The sequence below is a fragment of the Arctopsyche grandis genome, chromosome 10, assembly GCF_051622035.1.
Source record: "Arctopsyche grandis isolate Sample6627 chromosome 10, ASM5162203v2, whole genome shotgun sequence".
In the NCBI taxonomy this organism is placed as follows: domain Eukaryota; kingdom Metazoa; phylum Arthropoda; class Insecta; order Trichoptera; family Hydropsychidae; genus Arctopsyche; species Arctopsyche grandis.
The window spans coordinates 12,619,960-12,641,044 of NC_135364.1; the positions used below are offsets into that span (position 1 = coordinate 12,619,960).

The window sequence follows — 21,085 nt, forward strand, 5'->3', positions numbered from 1 at the left end:
CAAAATGGAGAGTTTCATTATTTTCAATCTCATATCTTATGAAAGCGATTTAAGTTCTGAAAGCATTTTTGTAATTCTTCGTTGAACCTTTCCTATATGTACATACAATGTCCTTTTTAAAATGAGGGGTCCAAATCATGTATGCAAAATCCAATTTTGGTTAAATATAGATTTTATAAATTTTGGCCAAAAACTGCATTGTGACAATTAAAAACTCGTTTTATGGCACAATGAAAGGAATAACAATTATTGATAATAGAATTAATATGGGTTGACTATGATTATGCTATTTATATAAATATCTAAAAGCACAAAAAAATGTCAAATGTTATATAAAATAAACAAACTGTATATTATTTGAACAAAAATAATGTTATGTCTAAAATAACTGACCCGATATGAAACTTTTAATATGTATTTGATACAAAAACTATCTATAGATTAGATTATTGCATCGCTGATGTGAATTTTATATAACATTATTACTATACATATGTATGTACATGTTTTCAAATCATGTTATTTATTTTATCTTAAGTGGGCATTGTAAATTATATTTATGTAGTGCTTGATAATCGCAAGTTCAAGAAAATCACCTCCACATCTAATAAATCGCATCATTACTTACTCGGAAGTGGTACTGATACGTTTTCAGAACATTTGTAAACTCTGGATTTAAATTAATCATATGAATTTCAATTTTTATCTGTTTATTTATTTACAGATATAAGACAGTATGGCGCTTCGTTGGGGTATTGCTGGCGCCGGGAAGATTTCCAATGATTTTGTAACAGCAGTTAAACTACTTCCAAAAAAAGATCATGAAGTTGTGGCAGTAGCTGCTAGAAGTCTGGAGAGTGCGAAGACATTTGCATCTCGTTTAAACATTAAAAATGCCTACGAAGGCTATGAGTCGTTAGCTAAATGCCCTGAAATTGGTAAAAACACGATTTATTAATTCCTTGAAAGCAATCAAATTAAAAATAAATTTTTATTTGTGTAGTTGACTGTAAATATACAGATATTATAACGTTTATTAGTTTTTCAATATAATTTCTCAATGATTGTAATATGACTACTTTAAGTGGAACCTAATTAATATTTTTATGATTACAATATATATATATATATATATATATATATATATATATATATATATATATATATATATATATATGTACATGTGCCCTTTTTAAATTGATTTTAGACATTGTCTACATTGGAACGCTAAATCCTCAACATTTCGAGATAGCTCGGTTAATGTTAGAAAATAACAAGAACGTCCTTTGCGAAAAACCGCTTTGTATGAACTTTAAAGAAACCAAAACTATTATTGACTTGGCAAAAAAGAAAAATTTATTTTTCATGGAAGCAGTTTGGTCTCGTTGCTTTCCAGCTTACACAGCGTTGAAAGAATACATAAATTCAGGTGCTCTTGGAGAAATTTATCAAATTTATGCAGACTTTGGTTTCCAAATATCCGAAGTACCAAGATTAAAGTAAATAAAAACATAAAATATACCCATATTTATTCAGATTGTAAATGTTATTAAATTTATATGATCAATGATATGTTTTGCAGTACTAATGAGCTCGGTGGTGGTACCGTTTTGGACCTAGGCATATACGTGCTGCAATTTTCACAAATGATTTACGGTGACTATCCCAAAAAAATTGTAGCAGTGGGTCATCTCAATGACGATGGAGTAGATACATCCATGTCATGTATTATGACGTATCCTGATAGTGGTACGGCTACTGTATCCACACATTCAAAAGTGGAATTGACTAATGAGGCCATTATCGTCGGCACTAAAGGAATTGCCAGAGTAAGTAATCGCTAGCTTTATTATAAAATGTTAAATGACGAGAGCTAAATTCAATGCAAATCTGTCTTTCGTTAGATACCAAATTTCTGGTGTCCAACTAGACTTCAATTGGGAGACGGTACTTGGAAAGAATTCCCGTTGCCTAAAGCTGGAGGATTTAATTTCACTAATAGTGCTGGTCTAATGTATGAAGCTGAAGAATGTCGGCAGTGTATTAAAAATGGTAAAAATTTATTCAATACAGAATTCTGCAAATATAATTTCGATGCATTCTAAAATGTTGATGAAAATATTTCAGGTTTGAAAGAATCGTCCAAGATCACTCATGAAGAAAGTCTCAATTTAGCAAAACTTGAAGACACAATTCGCAAACAAATTGGTGTTCGCTACAAACAAGATGACTAAAAATTTATCATGCATAAAAAGAATAAATACATGTATTAAAAATATATTAGTATCAGACTTTATAATAAAAATTATAATTGTTACGAAATAAAAATTTGCTATACACATACTAACATATGTATATTTATATTTTGATTAATTCATAATTTCGAATTCATATTTTAATTAATGTGTTAGATACAGAAAAATACACATTAATTAATTTTTTTAAACGAATACAATTTTTTTATAAAACTTGCTCTTAAATATGTATTTAATTGATTTAGTAATATGCCCTTATATATACTTACATACACACATGTATATTTTATTTAGTGACTTCCCTAGACTTAGTATCTTCGTCTTAGCCTCTTAGTCTTCTAAAAACATGATGACAATTATAATATTTTAAATTACATTTATATATATATTTTTTATTTATATAATTTGGATGATTTTACAAACTGAGATCAATTAATAATTGGTGGTCCTTTCTTGGATGACAAGGTATAAATACAATTAGGATATGATGATTGCGTTTTAAAATTATAATATTTTTCTTCCTTCGGTTTGCCGCCCCTCAAAAGGTGCCACCCTTAGGAGTCGCCTTACTTGCCTATGCCCACGAAACGTCCCTGATTGTATTATATATAAATGCTTGTATGCTGATAGCACTAATTGACACGGTACAAATTGCTATCTCAACAATCACATGACTACAATTATAAGCTTATTATTATCAAGATAAGACTATATTTCATTACTCGGACATTTTTCAAGTACGACACACAAGAAGCGAACATTTTTCGAAATATTTACTGATCCAAATCACACTTGAAATTGTCCGTCAGTATACAAAAGTCGGAATTCCGCGCATAGTCACTATCATAATGATACGAAGAAAATGTTTTTGCTGAGGTAATTAAAAGATCGTTTATCAATACGTATGCAAGGTTGTACATACATATATTTAGCAAATATATCAAATTACCAGTCAATCTTTGAACACTCTTTGAACAAATGTGTTGTCCTCAGTGGGAGTGTGATAGTTTCTAGTGTAAACACATTTGTATGTTGAGAAAACTGATTAGCTTCACATTGCAACACAAAGTCCTGTGTATATTATTTCCATTCATTCACAGATGAACGCTTGTCCGAAAACGACAAATTGCAAGAAAACGAGTTTCCATTAGTAACTGAAAGGAATTCTACACCAATCTTAAGGTAATTACTGCATAATTTCAAAATATAGTTATATTTCTATACCGTACTATACAATTATACAATATGTGCATCTCACGGTATACAAGTTCAAACATGCTACGTTTTTTTTACAGTCATTTGTTTCATTTCAAATACTATATCATAATGTTAAAGGTATAAATTGAATGTGTCTAGATTTAAACTCGAATTATTATAAATATATGTTATATATAATCATTTTTGTTGTAAAATTATTATAGTCATCATTATTTAATCAAGGTATGATAATTTCAGATGGCCCTGAGTTGGGGAATAGTAGACGTGGGTCCCATCAGTCACGATTTCGTAACGGCCCTAGCAACGCTTCCCAAAAAAGAACATAAAATAGTGAGTGTCGTTGCCAAGAATGTGAAACAAACTGAAGCGTTTGCCATCCTTCATGATATAAAAACATCCTACAGCGAATATGAAAGTTTGGCTACAGATGAAAATGTCGGTTAGTTGAATTTACTTCCAAAATTAATTATTTTAGGGGTTCCAAAACACCGTATGAAAGAAAAAGCCGGTTGACTGGCTAAATTGAGTTATAAACATTATGAACTTTCATAATATCATTATTACATACATATATTATTATTACAAATATCACAGCTGTGAAAAGGCAGATCCTGAATATGCACAAATAATTAAATGATTTAAATAAGCTACTATCAAGAAGAAGAACGCGCAAAAACTACAAATTATGGAAAACCCAATTTGCCGAAATTCTGAAAGGCCTTGTGTATGTAGATTATTGAAACTACTTTCAATAATATTTTATTGGTTTATGACCTGGTCTTCGTCCATTACTATATCTCAAAGCCACCATTAAGAGGGTTGGACACCAGCGCCTTGTCCATACAAACGTATTACACTTCTCCCTTCCTCAATTATGGCACTAGAGAAATTATTTTTTAATATGCTATGGATATCCACGATTGGGATGCATCTATCGTTTTATTTTTTTGATTAGTTATTTTTTATAGGAGCTAGGAGCTGCCAAACATCTATAAAATCGCCTCTTTTTTACACCCACGAAAAGAGTCCAGCGTGCTTATTTAACGGTCAATTTTAAAAAAAATACGCGCATAGTTGCACAGAAAATATCTTTCTCATACCGATGATGAAATTTTTTTAAAAATTGGTCCAGTTTTGGAGGAGAAAATTGTAGAATACGAAACCTCGATTTTGTCGATTTAAAATACGTATTATCTGGTCGAAGCGCAAATGTCGCATTCACTCAATATATATATTGATATATATTGTCGCATTCATTCAATATATACATTCACTCAATATATATATCGAAGAAAGGAACGGCAACAAAATTAAGGTTTCGGGTGTACAGCCCTCTTAACCCTTTGGCTGCTACGAGGTTTTTCAATGTCCAAGCGAAAAATGCTAACATTTGTAATTATTTTGAAAAAAAAAAATATAATATTTTTTTTTACATACTTACTTCGCCGAACACTCGTAATTTTTATAATACTTTATATACATTTTTAAGAAGCAGTCGTGGACTCGTGCTCTCTCTTTCTGTCTTGCTTTTACATGCGTGCGTGCGAAAGAGATACCTACATATATACACTAAATAAGTTTTGACGATTGTTTTCCGAGGCTTTATTCTTTTCAATAATCTATTTTTAGATATCGATGTATCCTTACAACATGCGATATATTCGAAACAGGTAGCGGTCTCTCTCTCTTTCTTTCTTGGTTTTAATTGTGTACGTATGAGCGAGACACACAAGGATGCGAAGTTTCTAATAATCAAATAATTTTTCAACATGTATCATAAACATTTTGTATGCATTTCAGTTGCATTTGATTGATTGCATGAATTCGTGACGTCTCGTGACCTATATAATTGAAAGCGGATTTCTATTGTTTTTTGCCATTTATTTTAACTCTGCAAAATGATATCGGACAGTGAAAGTGATGAAAGCGAAATAATAGCTCCTCGCCGAGGAACTCGACAAATCAGCAGCTCTACTGATTCTGAAAATGAATTTATCGATAATAATCAATTCCCAAGTAATAACTCCTTATATGACATTGACAACGAACCCGAAATTTACTTTGATGATGAACCCGAAATTGAAGAGCTTTTATTTAAAAAATTGATAAATATTTATAAAGCTTGATTGAAAAATAAATATAAATACGTATATAAAAAAAATGTTTCGTGCCACTGATGCGCTGGTGGCTCAAAGAAAGTATTGAAATACGACAATTAATGACGTCAACAACGATCGTCGTAGCAATCTTCGCCGATTTCAAAACAACGATTTATCGTTGTTGTAGCAGTCAAAGGGTTAAGTACCATACCTTTTTTTGTTGTTCAAAGAAATATACGCCTATTCGCTAAGAAAATTAGGATCCAACACACATTTTTTTTTTTTGATATTTCATAGAAATTTTAAATTCATAATTATTGAAACCGAAAAAGCCGGTTGATCGAGCTAAAACAGCCGGTTTTCGATTTTTTGAAAGATGGCCAAAAGCCAGTTTTTTTGGTTTCGGTTTAGAAAGCCCTAGAATGATTTAGATGTACTTCGATAAGCATCAGAATGAATCAGTCATAATTAAAGTGCAAGACTAATTTCCCACGCCCTACAAACAGTACATACATTAATCATTTAAATATTTCTATCTAGAATGTATACACATGTTTGTGAGTATTGACCTCATAAGGAAATTAAGCTACATATCTTGGCTTACATGTTGCATTTTTATTGCTTGTTTTATCTTCTTTTTCCTGTGCCGTATCTGTGTTCGGACATAGGCGACTATAAAATAGCAATAAATTGTTGGCAATTTGCATTGTTAAATAATGATTTATAGCTGATACAGTTTGATTTTCTTCCCCTCTTATTTCAGAGATTGTATACATTGGCGCTCCAAACTTGCACCATTACAAATTGACGAAATTGATGCTCGAAAATGGGAAGCACGTGTTATGCGAAAAGCCATTATGCACGAGCTACGAAGACAGTAAAAAACTCATTAGTCTGGCTCAAAGTAAAAATCTATTCCTAATGGAGGGAATATGGTCAAGATTTTTCCCCGTCTACGAAGCATTGGACCAACATATACAAACCAACAGCTTGGGAGATGTTCTAGTTGTGAATGTACAATTTGGTGTTCAAATCTCGGAAGATGAAAGAGTACTGTAAGCATATTGACAGTTACATACATCAAGTATCTATTAAAGCTAGTTTGATTGTATAATTTAAAATTCTTAAAACTTCGTACACATAATCCAATTTTGCCCATCTATATCCACAGTATAATACAGATTACTACTAATTGTCTTTTAGTATGAAGGAGTTTGGAGGAGGTGCAATATTGGATCTGGGAATTTATGCTCTGCAATTCGCTCAACTGATCTACAAAGACGATCCGATCAAAATTTCATGCACCGGTCACTTGGGCATTTGTGGCATAGACGAGTCGATGTCCTGCATATTGAGATACAGCAATGGAAGAATCGCTACGATCACGACCCACTCGAAAGTCCTGCTGCCGAACGAGGCCATAATCATCGGCACAAAGGGCTCGCTTAAAGTTAGTTGAATACAAACAACGCAAATATCAAGATTGATGAATTATTAATTGCATTATTCATTTAGCTCTCGACATTTTGGGCGCCTACCATATTACAAACGTCTGCGGCTAATATCACAGAATGGCAACTGCCACATGCTCGACATAGATTCAACTTCCACAACAGTGCTGGACTTACATACGAAGCTCAGGAATGTCGTCGGTGTATCAGAGCTGGTAAAACTACTGCACACAAATTTTATAGTCTTTTTCTGACTGATGTTTTAAATATGTTCCATTCGCTTTCAGGCTTAATAGAGAGTTCTAAGCTCACCCACAACGAAACATTGTCGATAGCAAAAATCGCAGACGAACTACAAAGACAAATGAGTATTCCGATAAACAATGCGATAGATTAGTATTGAATTTGAGTATTATTGTATTTCATAATTAAACACGAGTAATTTTATAAAATCTTTTAATTGTGCACATGTTTTAAACCTAAAAAAATCACAAGTACAACAAAAATATACATTAAATTAATAACGCGGAAGCATCAACATAAAATAAAATATTTTAGCACCTAGGAAATTTGTCATTAGCAATTAACTTAGTATGTAACAATATAACAAATTTATTACATATTACTTTATCTATATGTGAAGTATTAATAGATAAAATATTGTTCTGCTAATTTGTATGTTTTCTCTTAAATTTAATGCGTCCAACAGTTGGAAAATTTTCAAATTGTCATTTACAGCATGATTTTTTCAATAATCAATACTAAATAATTAAACAAATTCGAGAGTTGGATGTATAATAGAACATAAAAAAAACTCATACACACATCGAATATAAATGGTCGTACATGTTTAACTGTTTTTTTTGTTTAATAATAAGTTTATCTATTCACACATTTTTATCTTAAATAATAGAAGTTGGCTAAACTAAGAGCATTACTTATCAATCGACAGTAGTTTCTTGAATATTTATAGTAAAATTTGTTGTCCACTCTTAGCTACATATGAGTTTCTTAAAACAGAAATGAATGATTATTAATTACACTTAAAAGTAGAGAAAAACATACGTGTTGTATTGATCATCACATTTGCAAAACGCTATTTAATAAAAATATAATATATACTCTAAAATTTACAAATACGAAAATTGTGAAGGCACATTTTCACAAAGATTTGTCCAACTCTATGAGCAATCGAAGTGTGTGCAAAATTTTAATTCAGCTTGATATGTCCTCTAATTAAAATGTAATACAAATATTTGTTACACACATTAAAATAATACTGATCTGTATGGCATAACAAAACTATCCAAAAAAAAAAAAATTACATTTTTATGCCATTTAAAATGATTGTTTTGCTTATTGCGTAGAAAGTCGGTTTGCAATATTTTCCTAATTTCTCTTAGAAAAATATAACTATGTAACTTAACATTAAATTCGCGTCTTTGTCTGTATTTTTTTTCAAAAAAAATCGAAATACAACACTCACGCGCAATTTATTTAGACAAATAACATTGCATTATTGAAAATGTGCATTTTCACTAAATTAGGTGCCACACCAGAAAAACCGTAAGATCAAGCTGAATTTTTGCCACATAAAAAACTTATACAACGCAGTGTACAAAATCGTTAACAAATTTCTTAATTTAAAATTATTATTTTAGGTTACCTTGAAAATTTGTATTAAAAATGCATCACTCGTAAATCAATAAGTACTTTACAATGTCATTGAAAACCTTGAAATTATTGTGTTTTATTATCAATAAAATTGAACATGAATCAATATACATACATATAATAAAATGATTTTTCCCGGCTAACGACAATATCACATTATCCAATTATGTAAGCATAATGCGTCACCATGATGCAAAAAAACACATAAAACATTAGAATTATAAAAAAATTAATATAAATTAAGACCTTTAAGAAACAGCATAAATACTAAAAAAACTCTGGCAAATTTTATGCTTCTGAATATTTAAATGTATATCACTACATATTCATTCAAAGCACAATAATTCATATGAGCGTATAACAAATTGTAATTAGCGTTTTTTACCTTTTCTTATTTCATAAGAAAATATTATTTTAGCATATAACCATATTGTTTTTAAAGTGAAAAAGTATAGTTAAGTATATTGATCTCAATTCGATAATTACAAATAATTTATTTCGATGATTATTGAACAATAAATATACGGAAGTAAAATAGTCACAATCAAATTAACAATGAATATTTTCCACCTTATGGCGGAGAAGGCACGAACGATTGAACTTCTTGATAGACCAATTCTGAAACACAAATAAAATGATGATACATTTTCCACTAAAAAAATCAGAACAATTTAATTTTATATTCTGTTGTGAAAAGCGCACCTTTCCATCTTTCAACCGGCAAATCCATATCTTCAAAGCTTTGATCGTATGGCGATGAAGTTGGCTCGTCGGTGATATCGGCATACTGTGCTACATACTGATGGGCGAGAGCTTGTGTAGCCGTTATCCTCCTTTCTGCATCCAATTCGAGCATTTGTTTCAATAGATCTATTGCTAACGGATTAGCACCGCGAAACACTTCATGAAAATCTTTTTTCCTCAAGTGTGGCAATGATTGAATGTAGTTACGCGCCTGAAATTAAAATCCTCCAATTCAAAAATCATTTCTATAATATAACTTACATATATAGTATGTATATCAAATTAAAGTTCGAAAAACTAAGTCAACAAAACTGATCACAACACACTCTCAAATATTATTAAACGACAAACATTAAAATATTTGTTAAAATAGAATTAATATTGCCAAAAAGCGCTTTTTTTATAAAATCAAAAATCGACGTTTTGTTAAATACATATTTAAAAATTCTATAGCTTTAACATTTTAATAGCAAAAGTAATATTTTTTGGCAACTTGTTAATTATAATAATACAGAAAAACTCACTTTAATACATATACACAGGGGCGTCATTTCAGCTTTTCCCGGGGGGGGGGGGGTGTATTATATTAAAAAAGAGTATATGAATTGACGGGCTGAAAACCAGACTGGTACAAGTGACATTTTTAAAAAAAACTTGTTTTAAGTGCTAAAATAATAGCATTTCATATATACTATTATTTTAGCACTTAAACCAGATATTTTTAAAAATGTCACTTGTACCAGTCGGTTTTTCAGCCCGTCAATTATAACTATTTCTTTTGATCATTTTTTTATCTATATATTTTTATCAATAAAATTAATAGTAGATTAATTTTAAAGGATAAACGAGTTAACATTCTTTTCTGGGAAAAATCGACGTGTTTATACCTGATGGTGTTCTAAAATTGTTTAATATTCTATTTTTGTTAGTTTAGTATTTTAATTCAAATTCATAATAATATATTAAACAACGTGGATAGTTCCGTTCAAATCAAAGGGGGGGCGACTGCCCCCCCCCCCCCCCCCAGCCCCCTCCACCCAAATGACGCCCCTGCATATATGTAAATATATAAAATAATCCCTATTGTTTGCACTTTCATAAAACTGACAAAAAGTTACACGCATGCCGACATTTACAATCCCTCTATCACAGCCCTTAATATTTATGACTTGCACAAAAAATCCGTGATATTTAAATTTCCTCAATTTACAAATTGATTTAGAAAAAAAATTGACTAAAAATCAAAATTTAACAATGTGTGTAGGAGTATAATATATGTAAACCCAAAGACATGCATTTATTACCTCTTCGCTAGTTATTTTTTCAATTGTATCTTGTTCTGGTGTACCGCATAGAACTAATATCCTGGTAAGATGATCGATGTCTGAACAAATGCCAGTTAAGGTTATGAAAGCCTTAAGTAATTTATAAAGCGACGCCTTATTTGTAAATATATTTGTAAATGCAAGCACATTTGTTACAACATGCAAAAATGAAATAATATGCAAAAGTAGTTAAGCACGTGTTAGTAACGTTCGTTTGGCCCTCGAACACACACCTACATCCTCCCCTCGAGTTGAAACAAATTAATATTCAGATGTTAAATAAAACTGTTTCGGTATCCACAGGCAATGTAAACTTGTATGTACAAACATTTCAAACAGTCGGGGCACATTTCTCTTCGCAACACAAAAATGCGCACTTTGTTACATGCATAAATCAAACAATACAAAAACATTGCGATAAAAACAAGTCATACTTGATAAAATTACTCACAGATTCGGACGATATTTTCTGCATGAACTCTTGTCCGGGCGTTCCGAGTACCTCCATTATTAAATTCAGCTGCTGGATATCTGATATTATCGATTAAGGTGGAACACAATATAGTGCTGATGAATCTACATCCTATATGTGTGCGTTAGTTATAAACAACTCAATTTTACTGATATCATGAACGTACTTCAATCAGTTTCAATTAATCATGCACACCGCATTCAAGAAGGAATTTAAAAATAATCAATGTTAAAAGTTTCATGCATTTACAGACACTAAAAAGCATTTGTTAGTAAATACATACAGTGAAAGTTTCCGTTTAAAAATACCACATTTGGCGAAGGAAAGATGGTAATTTTTAAAAAGAAATGATTCTCTCAATGTTTTCTTAAACATTAAACACATTGAGATACAGAAATATAAAATATAAGAAAAGAAGATAAGCAGAAGCTTACATACATTGAATCTTATTTAAACTACTATTTCTATAAGAAATGTAATGAATAAATTCAGGCATTTCAATTACGTGCATAGTAATACCTGAACTTAAAAATCGCATTTCATATATACGACATAAATTAAATATAGCAGATCTAAAATAAAAATAAAAAATAAAAAAAGGATACGATCAGTCCCCGGAAATAGAGTTCTACCGGTCAACAATTCAGCCATAATACAACCAACCGACCAAATATCGACCGTTTGATTATAATGCATCCAATTTAACATAATTTCTGGGGCTCGATACCATCTAAAAAATCATTTCATTACTAATATAAAAAAAAAACTTTCGAAACACATTAATATTATAAAATAATAATCACCTAGTTGCAACATAACCGGTCATTTCATTCTCGGTGGGCCGCGCCAGACCAAAATCTAATATTTTCAATTCACAATCTTCATTGACGGCAATATTTGACGGCTTTAAGTCCTAAAACGAAATTCATTCCGTTTGAAAAACGACGCTTAAAAACCTTCATAAAAACAATCGCAATATACACAAAACAAACCCGATGTATGATCCCCGCGGAATGTATGTACTTGAGCCCTCGTAAAATTTGATAAACGAGAAATTGTACATGGTCGTCCGACAGCCTCTGAGTCCTGAGGATATTGTTGAGATCGGCTCCCATCAAATGTGTGACGAGATAGACTTGTTGGAATCCTTCGACACCGTCTTGAGCATCGGGATGGAAAACATCCAACAAACCTTGGCAAATTACAACACTTTAAGATTTTAATTGAGAATTTTTATTACTTCTATTGGAGGCAATCCTGTTATCTCTAACAATATCGAGCAAAAAAAATTGCACAGTTCATCAAGATAATTAAAATTTATCGCAAAGATAAAAAAACATACACGGTAATAAACAACAGAAGAGCATTTTAGCGACAGCTATTAGTTAATAATATACATACATACAATTGCGCGTATACACATGTACAAACCTATGACATTTTCATGTTTCATATGTTTGAGCATTCTCAATTCTCTGTACGTTCTCTTGGCGTGAACAGCCGATTGAAACGGTCGAGCCAATTTCTTGATTGCCACTTTTATCTTGTTTACGGCATCGAATGCTGAGCTGAAACAAACAATATATTAAGAAATCAGTTTATAATGGTAGCCGTTGACGGAGATATTATAACTATCCGTGCAGATTAAGCGCGCAGAATATATTATCAATAACAATCAAATAGACACAATTCAATTTTAGCTTGAATAATGTGTCAACTGTTGTGACAGAAACTTGGCAATCAAAAGCAATTTACACACACATTAGTCCCAGCGTATAATATTTACATGGATACGTCACAAAGCCGAGACGTTTCATTCAATGACTTATTATTATGCATACGAATATCCAAGAGAAACATTAAATTATCTTACAACTACTTTTCAATTAACATACGTATTCAAAGTAGCCTTTTTTACATATGTACATATATATTTAAATTTGAATTAGTTTCTATGAGTGTGAAAAATACATCTAAATGAAATGCAAGTGATAAATCATTTAAATGGTAATGAAACGGTGAAAGTATCCCTTGCATTTTTCAGTATTATATGCAGAGCTGCCGTGACACTTGTTTGCTACTCAAACAAAATCATTTAGCATCCTTTACTGAATTGAAACTAGTAATTATTAGCCTATTATAACGTTACTTATCATAATAGCCTGGTTTCGTGAATATCAGTCAAAACGAGCAACTTAAAGAGGACCTACATCTCGCGCAAAACGAAGCGCATCAGGCATCAACTTGACCAAAACTTTCCATTGTTCGCCCGATTACGTCCTAATTTCTTATCTACCTATCTTTTAAAAATTTTACAATTGTTTTAACCACAACCCAGCCTTTAATTCTCAAAAACTTTTAAAGTAATTTTCTCATTGTGAAGTTATTAGTGAAAATGTGGAGTTTTTGTCGATCGCCGAAAACGAAAAAGTCATAACCCTGCGAGAGGAAAACCATTAATTTACCCTTTGAGTGCTGACGTATTTTCTGTTGAAAGCCCGCCACGCTGAAAATTTCGCCAACATTTTCAACTAGAACTATTTAGAAAGTATAAAAATTGTAGCTAATCCAAACAAACCCTAGATAACTACCGCCGAGGATTTCGAGTTTTGTAAAGGTGTATTTAGACTCTCTAATATATCTTACAACAAAGTAAAATAACAAAAAGTAGTCTATCAATGAATGTATTTTTCCAAAACTAGTTCCATCTTCTTCATTGTTGTTAAAATGTAATGCTCACAATCTAAATGCCAAGCCAAAATCTAAAATACTCAGCAGTTAGGGATTTCCATCGAGAAATTCTGCTATGGTAATAAATTCAGAAATTCCGGTGTAAACCAGTCTTTATAAACATTGACACGGATTACACGACCCATGTTCAATACATTTTTTTTCAATGCTACCTGGAAAGGCTTAGCGGGTAGTATTTTAGTTTATTTTTTACATACTCAAAAAACAACGCTCATTGGCGTGTTTCAGGCTCATGGACATGTTGGCAAAACGCCGATCGGCGTTGGTCAGCTTTCAAAGGGTTAAGAGAAATTTCCCAACTATTGGGATGTAACCATTCTACAATAAATATAATTATTAAAAACTTTAAAATAACAAAGGACCTATGTAGCACCTACCAAACGCGGAAAATGGGGCTTTTCAAGATGAGCGAGTTTTGAAACGAATCTCGCTACCAAGTTGATTCAAAACTGCATCACAAATTAGAACAGAGTATATTGAATAGTCAGGAAAAACTAAATCTTAGAACAGTCCATATAAATTAAATGGGCGAAAAAAAACCTCTTCACGCAAAGAAAATCAGAGAAAGTCATCTTCAGTGAGCAAAAGAAAACTGGACTAGATTGAGAAAGAGTTGTTTATCCGAGGAATCAAAATTAAATTTGATTGGACCGGACAGGATAGTGACGAAGATGGGGACTGATTGTTAAACTTCTCAATAATATTATGGTGTGGGGGCCAATTACACGGTATGGTGTTGGGTCCTTAATTATGCTGGATGGGACCATCAATCATTGGCGAAGGCGATATCCCCACATTAGAAGGCCTAACGGAAATAGTAGAGGATTCCGTCTTTTTAAGTTCATTCAACTATTGAAGATCATGGAGCTGATTCGAAACCTTCTCCGTCTATGTACTTCACATGTTACGGTTACAATATTTATACTTTTGCCATCAGTTATATCACATCACTTCCACCTATAATTTACGTCGAGGATTTGGAAGGTTTAATCTCATCTATCGACTCCTCGATATTGACAAGACATTCCACAATATCATAATTTTCCTGGCGCCGTGTGACTATCCATTTTGTTTGATGTTACTCAATTCATTCTCGCATAATAGGCCATAAAAACTAATGTAATAATGTAAAAATTATAACAATTATTATATGTAATGTAATATACAACATACATAACTTCAAATCTAAAAAATCGTTCAAATAAGATCCATACAATCACAATACTTATAACCAGATTAATGTACACAGAAATACCCATGTAAACGATTTTAGTAACGTTTAGATAAGCATTATCTAGTTTTATAATTTGGATTAGATGGGTTATAGATTTTCTATAATCCATTATCAGAATATGCAATTTTACAAAAAAAAAATCATATAAAAGACGACAACCTTAACATAAGTATATTTTATATTCTCTTCAAACTAAATGAAATTCAACACCAACGAGTGACATTTTAATATGATTATTTTTAGCACAGCATAAAATTTGATAACAGTAAGCAACAATATGTACATTATTGTTTCATCATTGTATAACCCTCTCTAGCTCACGTGTCTATGATCTGAGTAGGATTCATCAACTTAACCCTAAGCATTTTATTTACTTCGCTTTGTCTAATTTGTGACCTTCCCTGCCTTTAAATTCTCTCAAGATACCATTTAAGCACTTCTCTTACCCATTCTTTTACCTACATAGCCCCCCCCCCCCCCCATCACCACTTCAATTTCTTAAATCATTCCAATATATATGTACATTCATCAATGTGCTTCATTTCATATATCCCAACATTCCATAGAACATATACCGTTCAATACTAACCCAATTGCACTATATTTTATGCAAGCATTTGGCAACACACATAGCTTGAAAGCGTTCTTGTTAAGGCAAAGTGATTTAAACAGGTTTCATTCTCACAAAATATTGAAAAAGAACCTCGATTATTCAGATTGAATAAATCAAATATACAAAACAAAAAAAGTGGTGTAGTGCTAAATAAAAAGAAGTTTTTTAAAAACATACCTCTTCTATAATTTGTATATAAAATTATTATTTTGAATAAAAACAATAATTTTATTTTACTACCGCCATCTATGTTTAAAACTAATAAACAAACGATGGATAAACGTCAACGACTATCTCGCCGGGCAGCTATCAAACGCGTCTTACACGATATTTTTGCACCATCGTAGTGGCGGAGGATCCATTTACTTATATTGATGACCAAAATGAGTAATATGGCAAAGTATGAAAACGATCGGATAAGAGGCAAACTTTTTCCTGAATTCTAATCGTAAGTGAAACGTAAAGGAGGTGGTATGTAAAAATAAGTGATTTTACGATGTTTTTTGCAATACACAACGAACAATATCGTGTCCTTGGAGCAGAGGTGTCCAAACTATAGCCTACAGGTCACAGTATGGTCCGTAACTACTTTTGACCAGGCCTGAGATTATTTTTTTCAGATATTGACAAAATTTATAAAATGTTTAAGCGATAACACAAATACTAGTAGATTCCAAGAATTTCCGATACAATAGTATCGCAATCCATTCAATGTAACTGTTAAAATGTTGATGTAAATATATAATACAATTGTAGTTACTAGATTTACAGGAAAACGATACATTAAATTTATTATATATATAAAAAAAAAAACATGATAAATTTTTGCTCTTACCGGAAACTAATCATAAAGAAATTAAGAATTTTTGGAAGTACATATACATAGGTATATATAATATGTAAATAAAAATTCTCCGGGATGGAACATACAAAATCAAGGACACGCTCGCTAATTAGAGACTCTCATTGAAATGACGTCTTAAAAATTAATTTTACTAATTCAGTGCCAAACATCTACCATTATGTATGTATGTATAGTTGTAACCAAAGAACAAGCATTAATTTGTGTCAAATTCAATAGTGTGTTTCCATTATTTCTAGATTCAGTCACACAGGAGGACTATAGAAGAGCCCGTCACCGCTCGTATTTCTTCTTCCTCTTCCTCTTCATTCCTCCACACCACCGACCACAACCAGCTTATCTCGATTCTTCTCTTTGTGCTATGTGACCGAAGAAGTAGAGAATGGTCCCTGACGAACGGGTCTCTCAGACTATGTTCGTTAGGGTCGACTATATGATACATCAACATCCAATGCTGGATGAAGACCTCTCCAACACGCCTCCAATCGTCTCTGTTTTGCGCAACTCTCATCCATCTCACCCCAAACATTTTCCTAATTTCGTCTAACCATCTTCCCGGCAGTCTTCCTTTTACCCATTTGTATTCTCTCGGGTACCATTCGAGCACTTATTTTGTCTACCTTTGGTCCATTTTTCCAGTCACGTATCCCGCCCATTGTCATTTCAATCTCTTTACTCTATCTAATATGACCACTTGTCATACTTCTCATCCACGTATTCCGCTTCCTGTCTGAATATGAAACATATATTGTTTGATTTATGATCTATATAAATATTAATCAGTTGAAATCGAATGGTTTTTAATAAAATATGTATTTTTCTTACTATGGCCAAAATTGACCGTCAAGTACTAAAATTATTACTTTATCTATGTACATAGTAATAACAATAGATGAAGTTTTGTGATCATGCAAAAATTCGAACTCGAGATTTTGACTGATTCGAACTCAGAATCGATTACTGATCACGTTTTCATGATCTAGAAAAAATGTGTGTGTGTGTGTGTATTTTGGGGATTATTTGGACACCGTTAGTGTTTATTTGGCCTTCCGTCTACACCACACCACCTTTGTACCGTTTATCCTATCAGTGTTTTAGTTCCATCGTTACGTTTAAGCTCTGTACATTTGTGTTTTCCTCGCTGATATGGATCTGCTGCGATTATCGATTTCTGTATTGATCGATGGTTTTGAACGCTTCGTGAATCTCAGGCACTTCTCTTACCCATTCTTTTACCTACATAGCCCCCCCCCCCCCCCATCACCACTTCAATTTCTTAAATCATTCCAATATATATGTACATTCATCAATGTGCTTCATTTCATATATCCCAACATTCCATAGAACATATACCGTTCAATACTAACCCAATTGCACTATATTTTATGCAAGCATTTGGCAACACACATAGCTTGAAAGCGTTCTTGTTAAGGCAAAGTGATTTAAACAGGTTTCATTCTCACAAAATATTGAAAAAGAACCTCGATTATTCAGATTGAATAAATCAAATATACAAAACAAAAAAAGTGGTGTAGTGCTAAATAAAAAGAAGTTTTTTAAAAACATACCTCTTCTATAATTTGTATATAAAATTATTATTTTGAATAAAAACAATAATTTTATTTTACTACCGCCATCTATGTTTAAAACTAATAAGCAAACGATGGATAAACGTCAACGACTATCTCGCCGGGCAGCTATCAAACGCGTCTTACACGATATTTTTGCACCATCGTAGTGGCGGAGGATCCATTTACTTATATTGATGACCAAAATGAGTAATATGGCAAAGTATGAAAACGATCGGATAAGAGGCAAACTTTTTCCTGAATTCTAATCGTAAGTGAAACGTAAAGGAGGTGGTATGTAAAAATAAGTGATTTTACGATGTTTTTTGCAATACACAACGAACAATATCGTGTCCTTGGAGCAGAGGTGTCCAAACTATAGCCTACAGGTCACAGTGTGGTCCGTAACTACTTTTGACCAGGCCTGAGATTATTTTTTTCAGATATTGACAAAATTTATAAAATGTTTAAGCGATAACACAAATACTAGTAGATTCCAAGAATTTCCGATACAATAGTATCGCAATCCATTCAATGTAACTGTTAAAATGTTGATGTAAATATATAATACAATTGTAGTTACTAGATTTACAGGAAAACGATACATTAAATTTATTATATATATAAAAAAAAAAACATGATAAATTTTTGCTCTTACCGGAAACTAATCATAAAGAAATTAAGAATTTTTGGAAGTACATATACATAGGTATATATAATATGTAAATAAAAATTCTCCGGGATGGAACATACAAAATCAAGGACACGCTCGCTAATTAGAGACTCTCATTGAAATGACGTCTTAAAAATTAATTTTACTAATTCAGTGCCAAACATCTACCATTATGTATGTATGTATAGTTGTAACCAAAGAACAAGCATTAATTTGTGTCAAATTCAATAGTGTGTTTCCATTTATTTCTAGATTCAGTCACACAGGAAGACTATAGAAGAGCCCGTTACCGCTCGTATTTCTTCTTCCTCTTCCTCTTCATTCCTCCACACCACCGACCACAACCAACTTATCTCGATTCTTCTCTTTGTGCTATGTGACCGAAGAAGTAGAGAATGGTCCCTGACGAACGGGTCTCTCAGACTATGTTCGACTATATGATACATCAACATCCAATGCTGGATGAAGACCTCTCCAACACGCCTCCACTCGTCTCCGATTTGCGCAACTCTCATCCATCTCACCCCAAACATTTTCCTAATTTCGTCTAACCATCTTCCCGGCAGTCTTCCTTTTACCCATTTGTATTCTCTCGGGTACCATTCGAGCACTTATTTTGTCTACCTTTGGTCCATTTTTCCAGTCACGTATCCCGCCCATTGTCATTTCAATCTCTTTACTCTATCTAATATGACCACTTGTCATACTTCTCATCCACGTATTCCGCTTCCTGTCTGAATATGAAACATATATTGTTTGATTTATGATCTATATAAATATTAATCAGTTGAAATCGAATGGTTTTTAATAAAATATGTATTTTTCTTACTATGGCCAAAATTGACCGTCAAGTACTAAAATTATTACTTTATCTATGTACATAGTAATAACAATAGATGAAGTTTTGTGATCATGCAAAAATTCGAACTCGAGATTTTGACTGATTCGAACTCAGAATCGATTACTGATCACGTTTTCATGATCTAGAAAAAATGTGTGTGTGTGTGTATTTTGGGGATTATTTGGACACCGTTAGTGTTTATTTGGCCTTCGGTCTAAAAAGTTTAAACGGTCCCTGCTTTGGAACATGCATAAAAGGTGTCAACTCCACGAGACTTCAGTTCCCTTTGTTATTATTTCCTACCAATGTTTTATTCATTGAAGTTTCAACGGGTGGTTTCACAAAGGAATTGATAACTTTTACTTTCGTTCTATCGCAGTGTGTATTAATAAACTTGAAGTTTGCTTATATGTACATATGTAGTACGAAGAGATTCACGAAGCGTTCAAAACCATCGATCAATACAGAAATCGATAATCGCAGCAGATCCATATCAGCGAGGAAAACACAAATGTACAGAGCTTAAACGTAACGATGGAACTAAAACACTGATAGGATAAACGGTACAAAGGTGGTGTGGTGTAGACGGAAGACCAACACGCGTATCCAAGAGTGAGAGTGAGAGAAAGAGTATTTATCCTCGGCGAGTATCCGAGGTGAGCCGGCGGGATGCAAACAAAGTGATAGTGGGCGGAGTGTATTGTGGATTGTGGATTGTGGAGAGTGGAGAATGGAGAGTGGAGTGCGGAGTGAAGACTCACCAGACCTGTCCGTAGGCGCCCGAGCCGACGGGGCTGAGCGTCTCGTAGCGCTGCGGCACTTCCCACTCGGTCTTGTTGATCTCCACCACGCGAAACGACATGGCTACGACGAAGCTACGGAGCTACGGCTTCTGCAGCCGTCACTCGTCACTCGCCACACGCAGATCGCACGTCCCGTCCCCGACTCCACCACTTCTAATTCTACGCCCCCACACCACATTCCACTGACGACGATCCTAAGCGACGCGATTGCGACCATTCCAATTGGATTCTTATTAGACGTCGATACTCTATACGTATTTTTTTACGAATTCCGGGGAAAATAGTTTCGTGATTTTTAAGAACAGCATTTGTTCAATACATAAATAATAATGTGACGTGGTAAAACGGGAGAAAGGGATCCGCCGATTAACCCTTTGACTGCTGACATCTTTTCTGTTGAAAGCCCGCCACGCTGAAAATTTCGCCAACATTTCCAACTAGAATTATTTAGAAATTGTAACACTAAGTCCTTCTCACCGGCTCTACCTCACGGGAGCGAAAG

The 21,085-nt window shown here is 32.8% G+C and overlaps 3 protein-coding genes across 6 annotated transcripts; 2 read left to right on the forward strand and 1 right to left on the reverse strand.

Annotated features, from left to right (window-relative positions):
• Window positions 1–166: 166 nt before the first annotated feature.
• Window positions 167–2,634, forward strand: LOC143918371 (trans-1,2-dihydrobenzene-1,2-diol dehydrogenase-like). The gene is made up of 6 exons (XM_077440246.1): window positions 167–637; window positions 725–938; window positions 1,208–1,499; window positions 1,583–1,829; window positions 1,905–2,052; window positions 2,128–2,634. Exons 2-6 carry the CDS (start codon window positions 737–739, stop codon window positions 2,232–2,234), a joined length of 996 nt encoding a protein of 331 aa, XP_077296372.1. The 5' UTR covers window positions 167–637; window positions 725–736; the 3' UTR covers window positions 2,235–2,634.
• A 297-nt stretch (window positions 2,635–2,931) lies between these two features.
• LOC143918373 (trans-1,2-dihydrobenzene-1,2-diol dehydrogenase-like) lies at window positions 2,932–8,331 on the forward strand. Of its 3 annotated transcripts, none has more exons than XM_077440249.1 (7): window positions 2,932–3,131; window positions 3,356–3,437; window positions 3,711–3,912; window positions 6,336–6,627; window positions 6,776–7,022; window positions 7,088–7,238; window positions 7,311–7,874. In XM_077440249.1, exons 3-7 carry the CDS (start codon window positions 3,711–3,713, stop codon window positions 7,418–7,420), a joined length of 1,002 nt encoding a protein of 333 aa, XP_077296375.1. In that variant the 5' UTR covers window positions 2,932–3,131; window positions 3,356–3,437; the 3' UTR covers window positions 7,421–7,874. The 3 variants fall into 3 exon arrangements, with proteins under 3 accessions (XP_077296375.1, XP_077296376.1, XP_077296377.1); XM_077440250.1 differs by having other exon boundaries at window positions 2,973–3,131; window positions 3,249–3,437; window positions 7,311–8,331; XM_077440251.1 differs by having other exon boundaries at window positions 3,044–3,166; window positions 3,249–3,437; window positions 7,311–8,331.
• On the reverse strand, window positions 7,469–20,788 carry LOC143918372 (mitogen-activated protein kinase p38b-like). Of its 2 annotated transcripts, none has more exons than XM_077440247.1 (8): window positions 20,542–20,788; window positions 12,670–12,806; window positions 12,231–12,430; window positions 12,042–12,151; window positions 11,844–11,968; window positions 11,218–11,297; window positions 9,400–9,652; window positions 7,469–9,315 (listed from the first exon to the last, which is right to left on the reverse strand). In XM_077440247.1, the coding sequence occupies exons 1-8, from the start codon at window positions 20,640–20,642 to the stop codon at window positions 9,269–9,271; spliced, it is 1,053 nt and encodes a 350-aa protein (XP_077296373.1). In that variant the 5' UTR covers window positions 20,643–20,788; the 3' UTR covers window positions 7,469–9,268. The 2 variants fall into 2 exon arrangements, with proteins under 2 accessions (XP_077296373.1, XP_077296374.1); XM_077440248.1 differs by lacking the exon at window positions 11,218–11,297 and adding an exon at window positions 10,746–10,825 and having other exon boundaries at window positions 7,470–9,315; window positions 20,542–20,767.
• Window positions 20,789–21,085: the final 297 nt, after the last annotated feature.

Coding starts and splice junctions, on each gene's coding strand:
- LOC143918371 (XM_077440246.1), top strand. CDS start 737: ATGGCGCTTCGTTGGGGTATTGCTGGCGCCGGGAAGATTTCCAATGAT. Junction 1,830..1,904: donor GCACTAAAGGAATTGCCAGA/GTAAGTAATCGC, acceptor GTCTTTCGTTAG/ATACCAAATTTCTGGTGTCC. Junction 2,053..2,127: donor TCGGCAGTGTATTAAAAATG/GTAAAAATTTAT, acceptor AAAATATTTCAG/GTTTGAAAGAATCGTCCAAG.
- LOC143918373 (XM_077440249.1), top strand. CDS start 3,711: ATGGCCCTGAGTTGGGGAATAGTAGACGTGGGTCCCATCAGTCACGAT. Junction 3,913..6,335: donor GGCTACAGATGAAAATGTCG/GTTAGTTGAATT, acceptor CTCTTATTTCAG/AGATTGTATACATTGGCGCT. Junction 6,628..6,775: donor TCGGAAGATGAAAGAGTACT/GTAAGCATATTG, acceptor ATTGTCTTTTAG/TATGAAGGAGTTTGGAGGAG.
- LOC143918372 (XM_077440247.1), bottom strand. CDS start 20,642: ATGTCGTTTCGCGTGGTGGAGATCAACAAGACCGAGTGGGAAGTGCCG. Junction 11,969..12,041: donor ACCGGTTATGTTGCAACTAG/GTGATTATTATT, acceptor ATGATTTTTTAG/ATGGTATCGAGCCCCAGAAA. Junction 9,653..11,217: donor AGAAAATATCGTCCGAATCT/GTGAGTAATTTT, acceptor TTTTAATTTCAG/GCGCGTAACTACATTCAATC.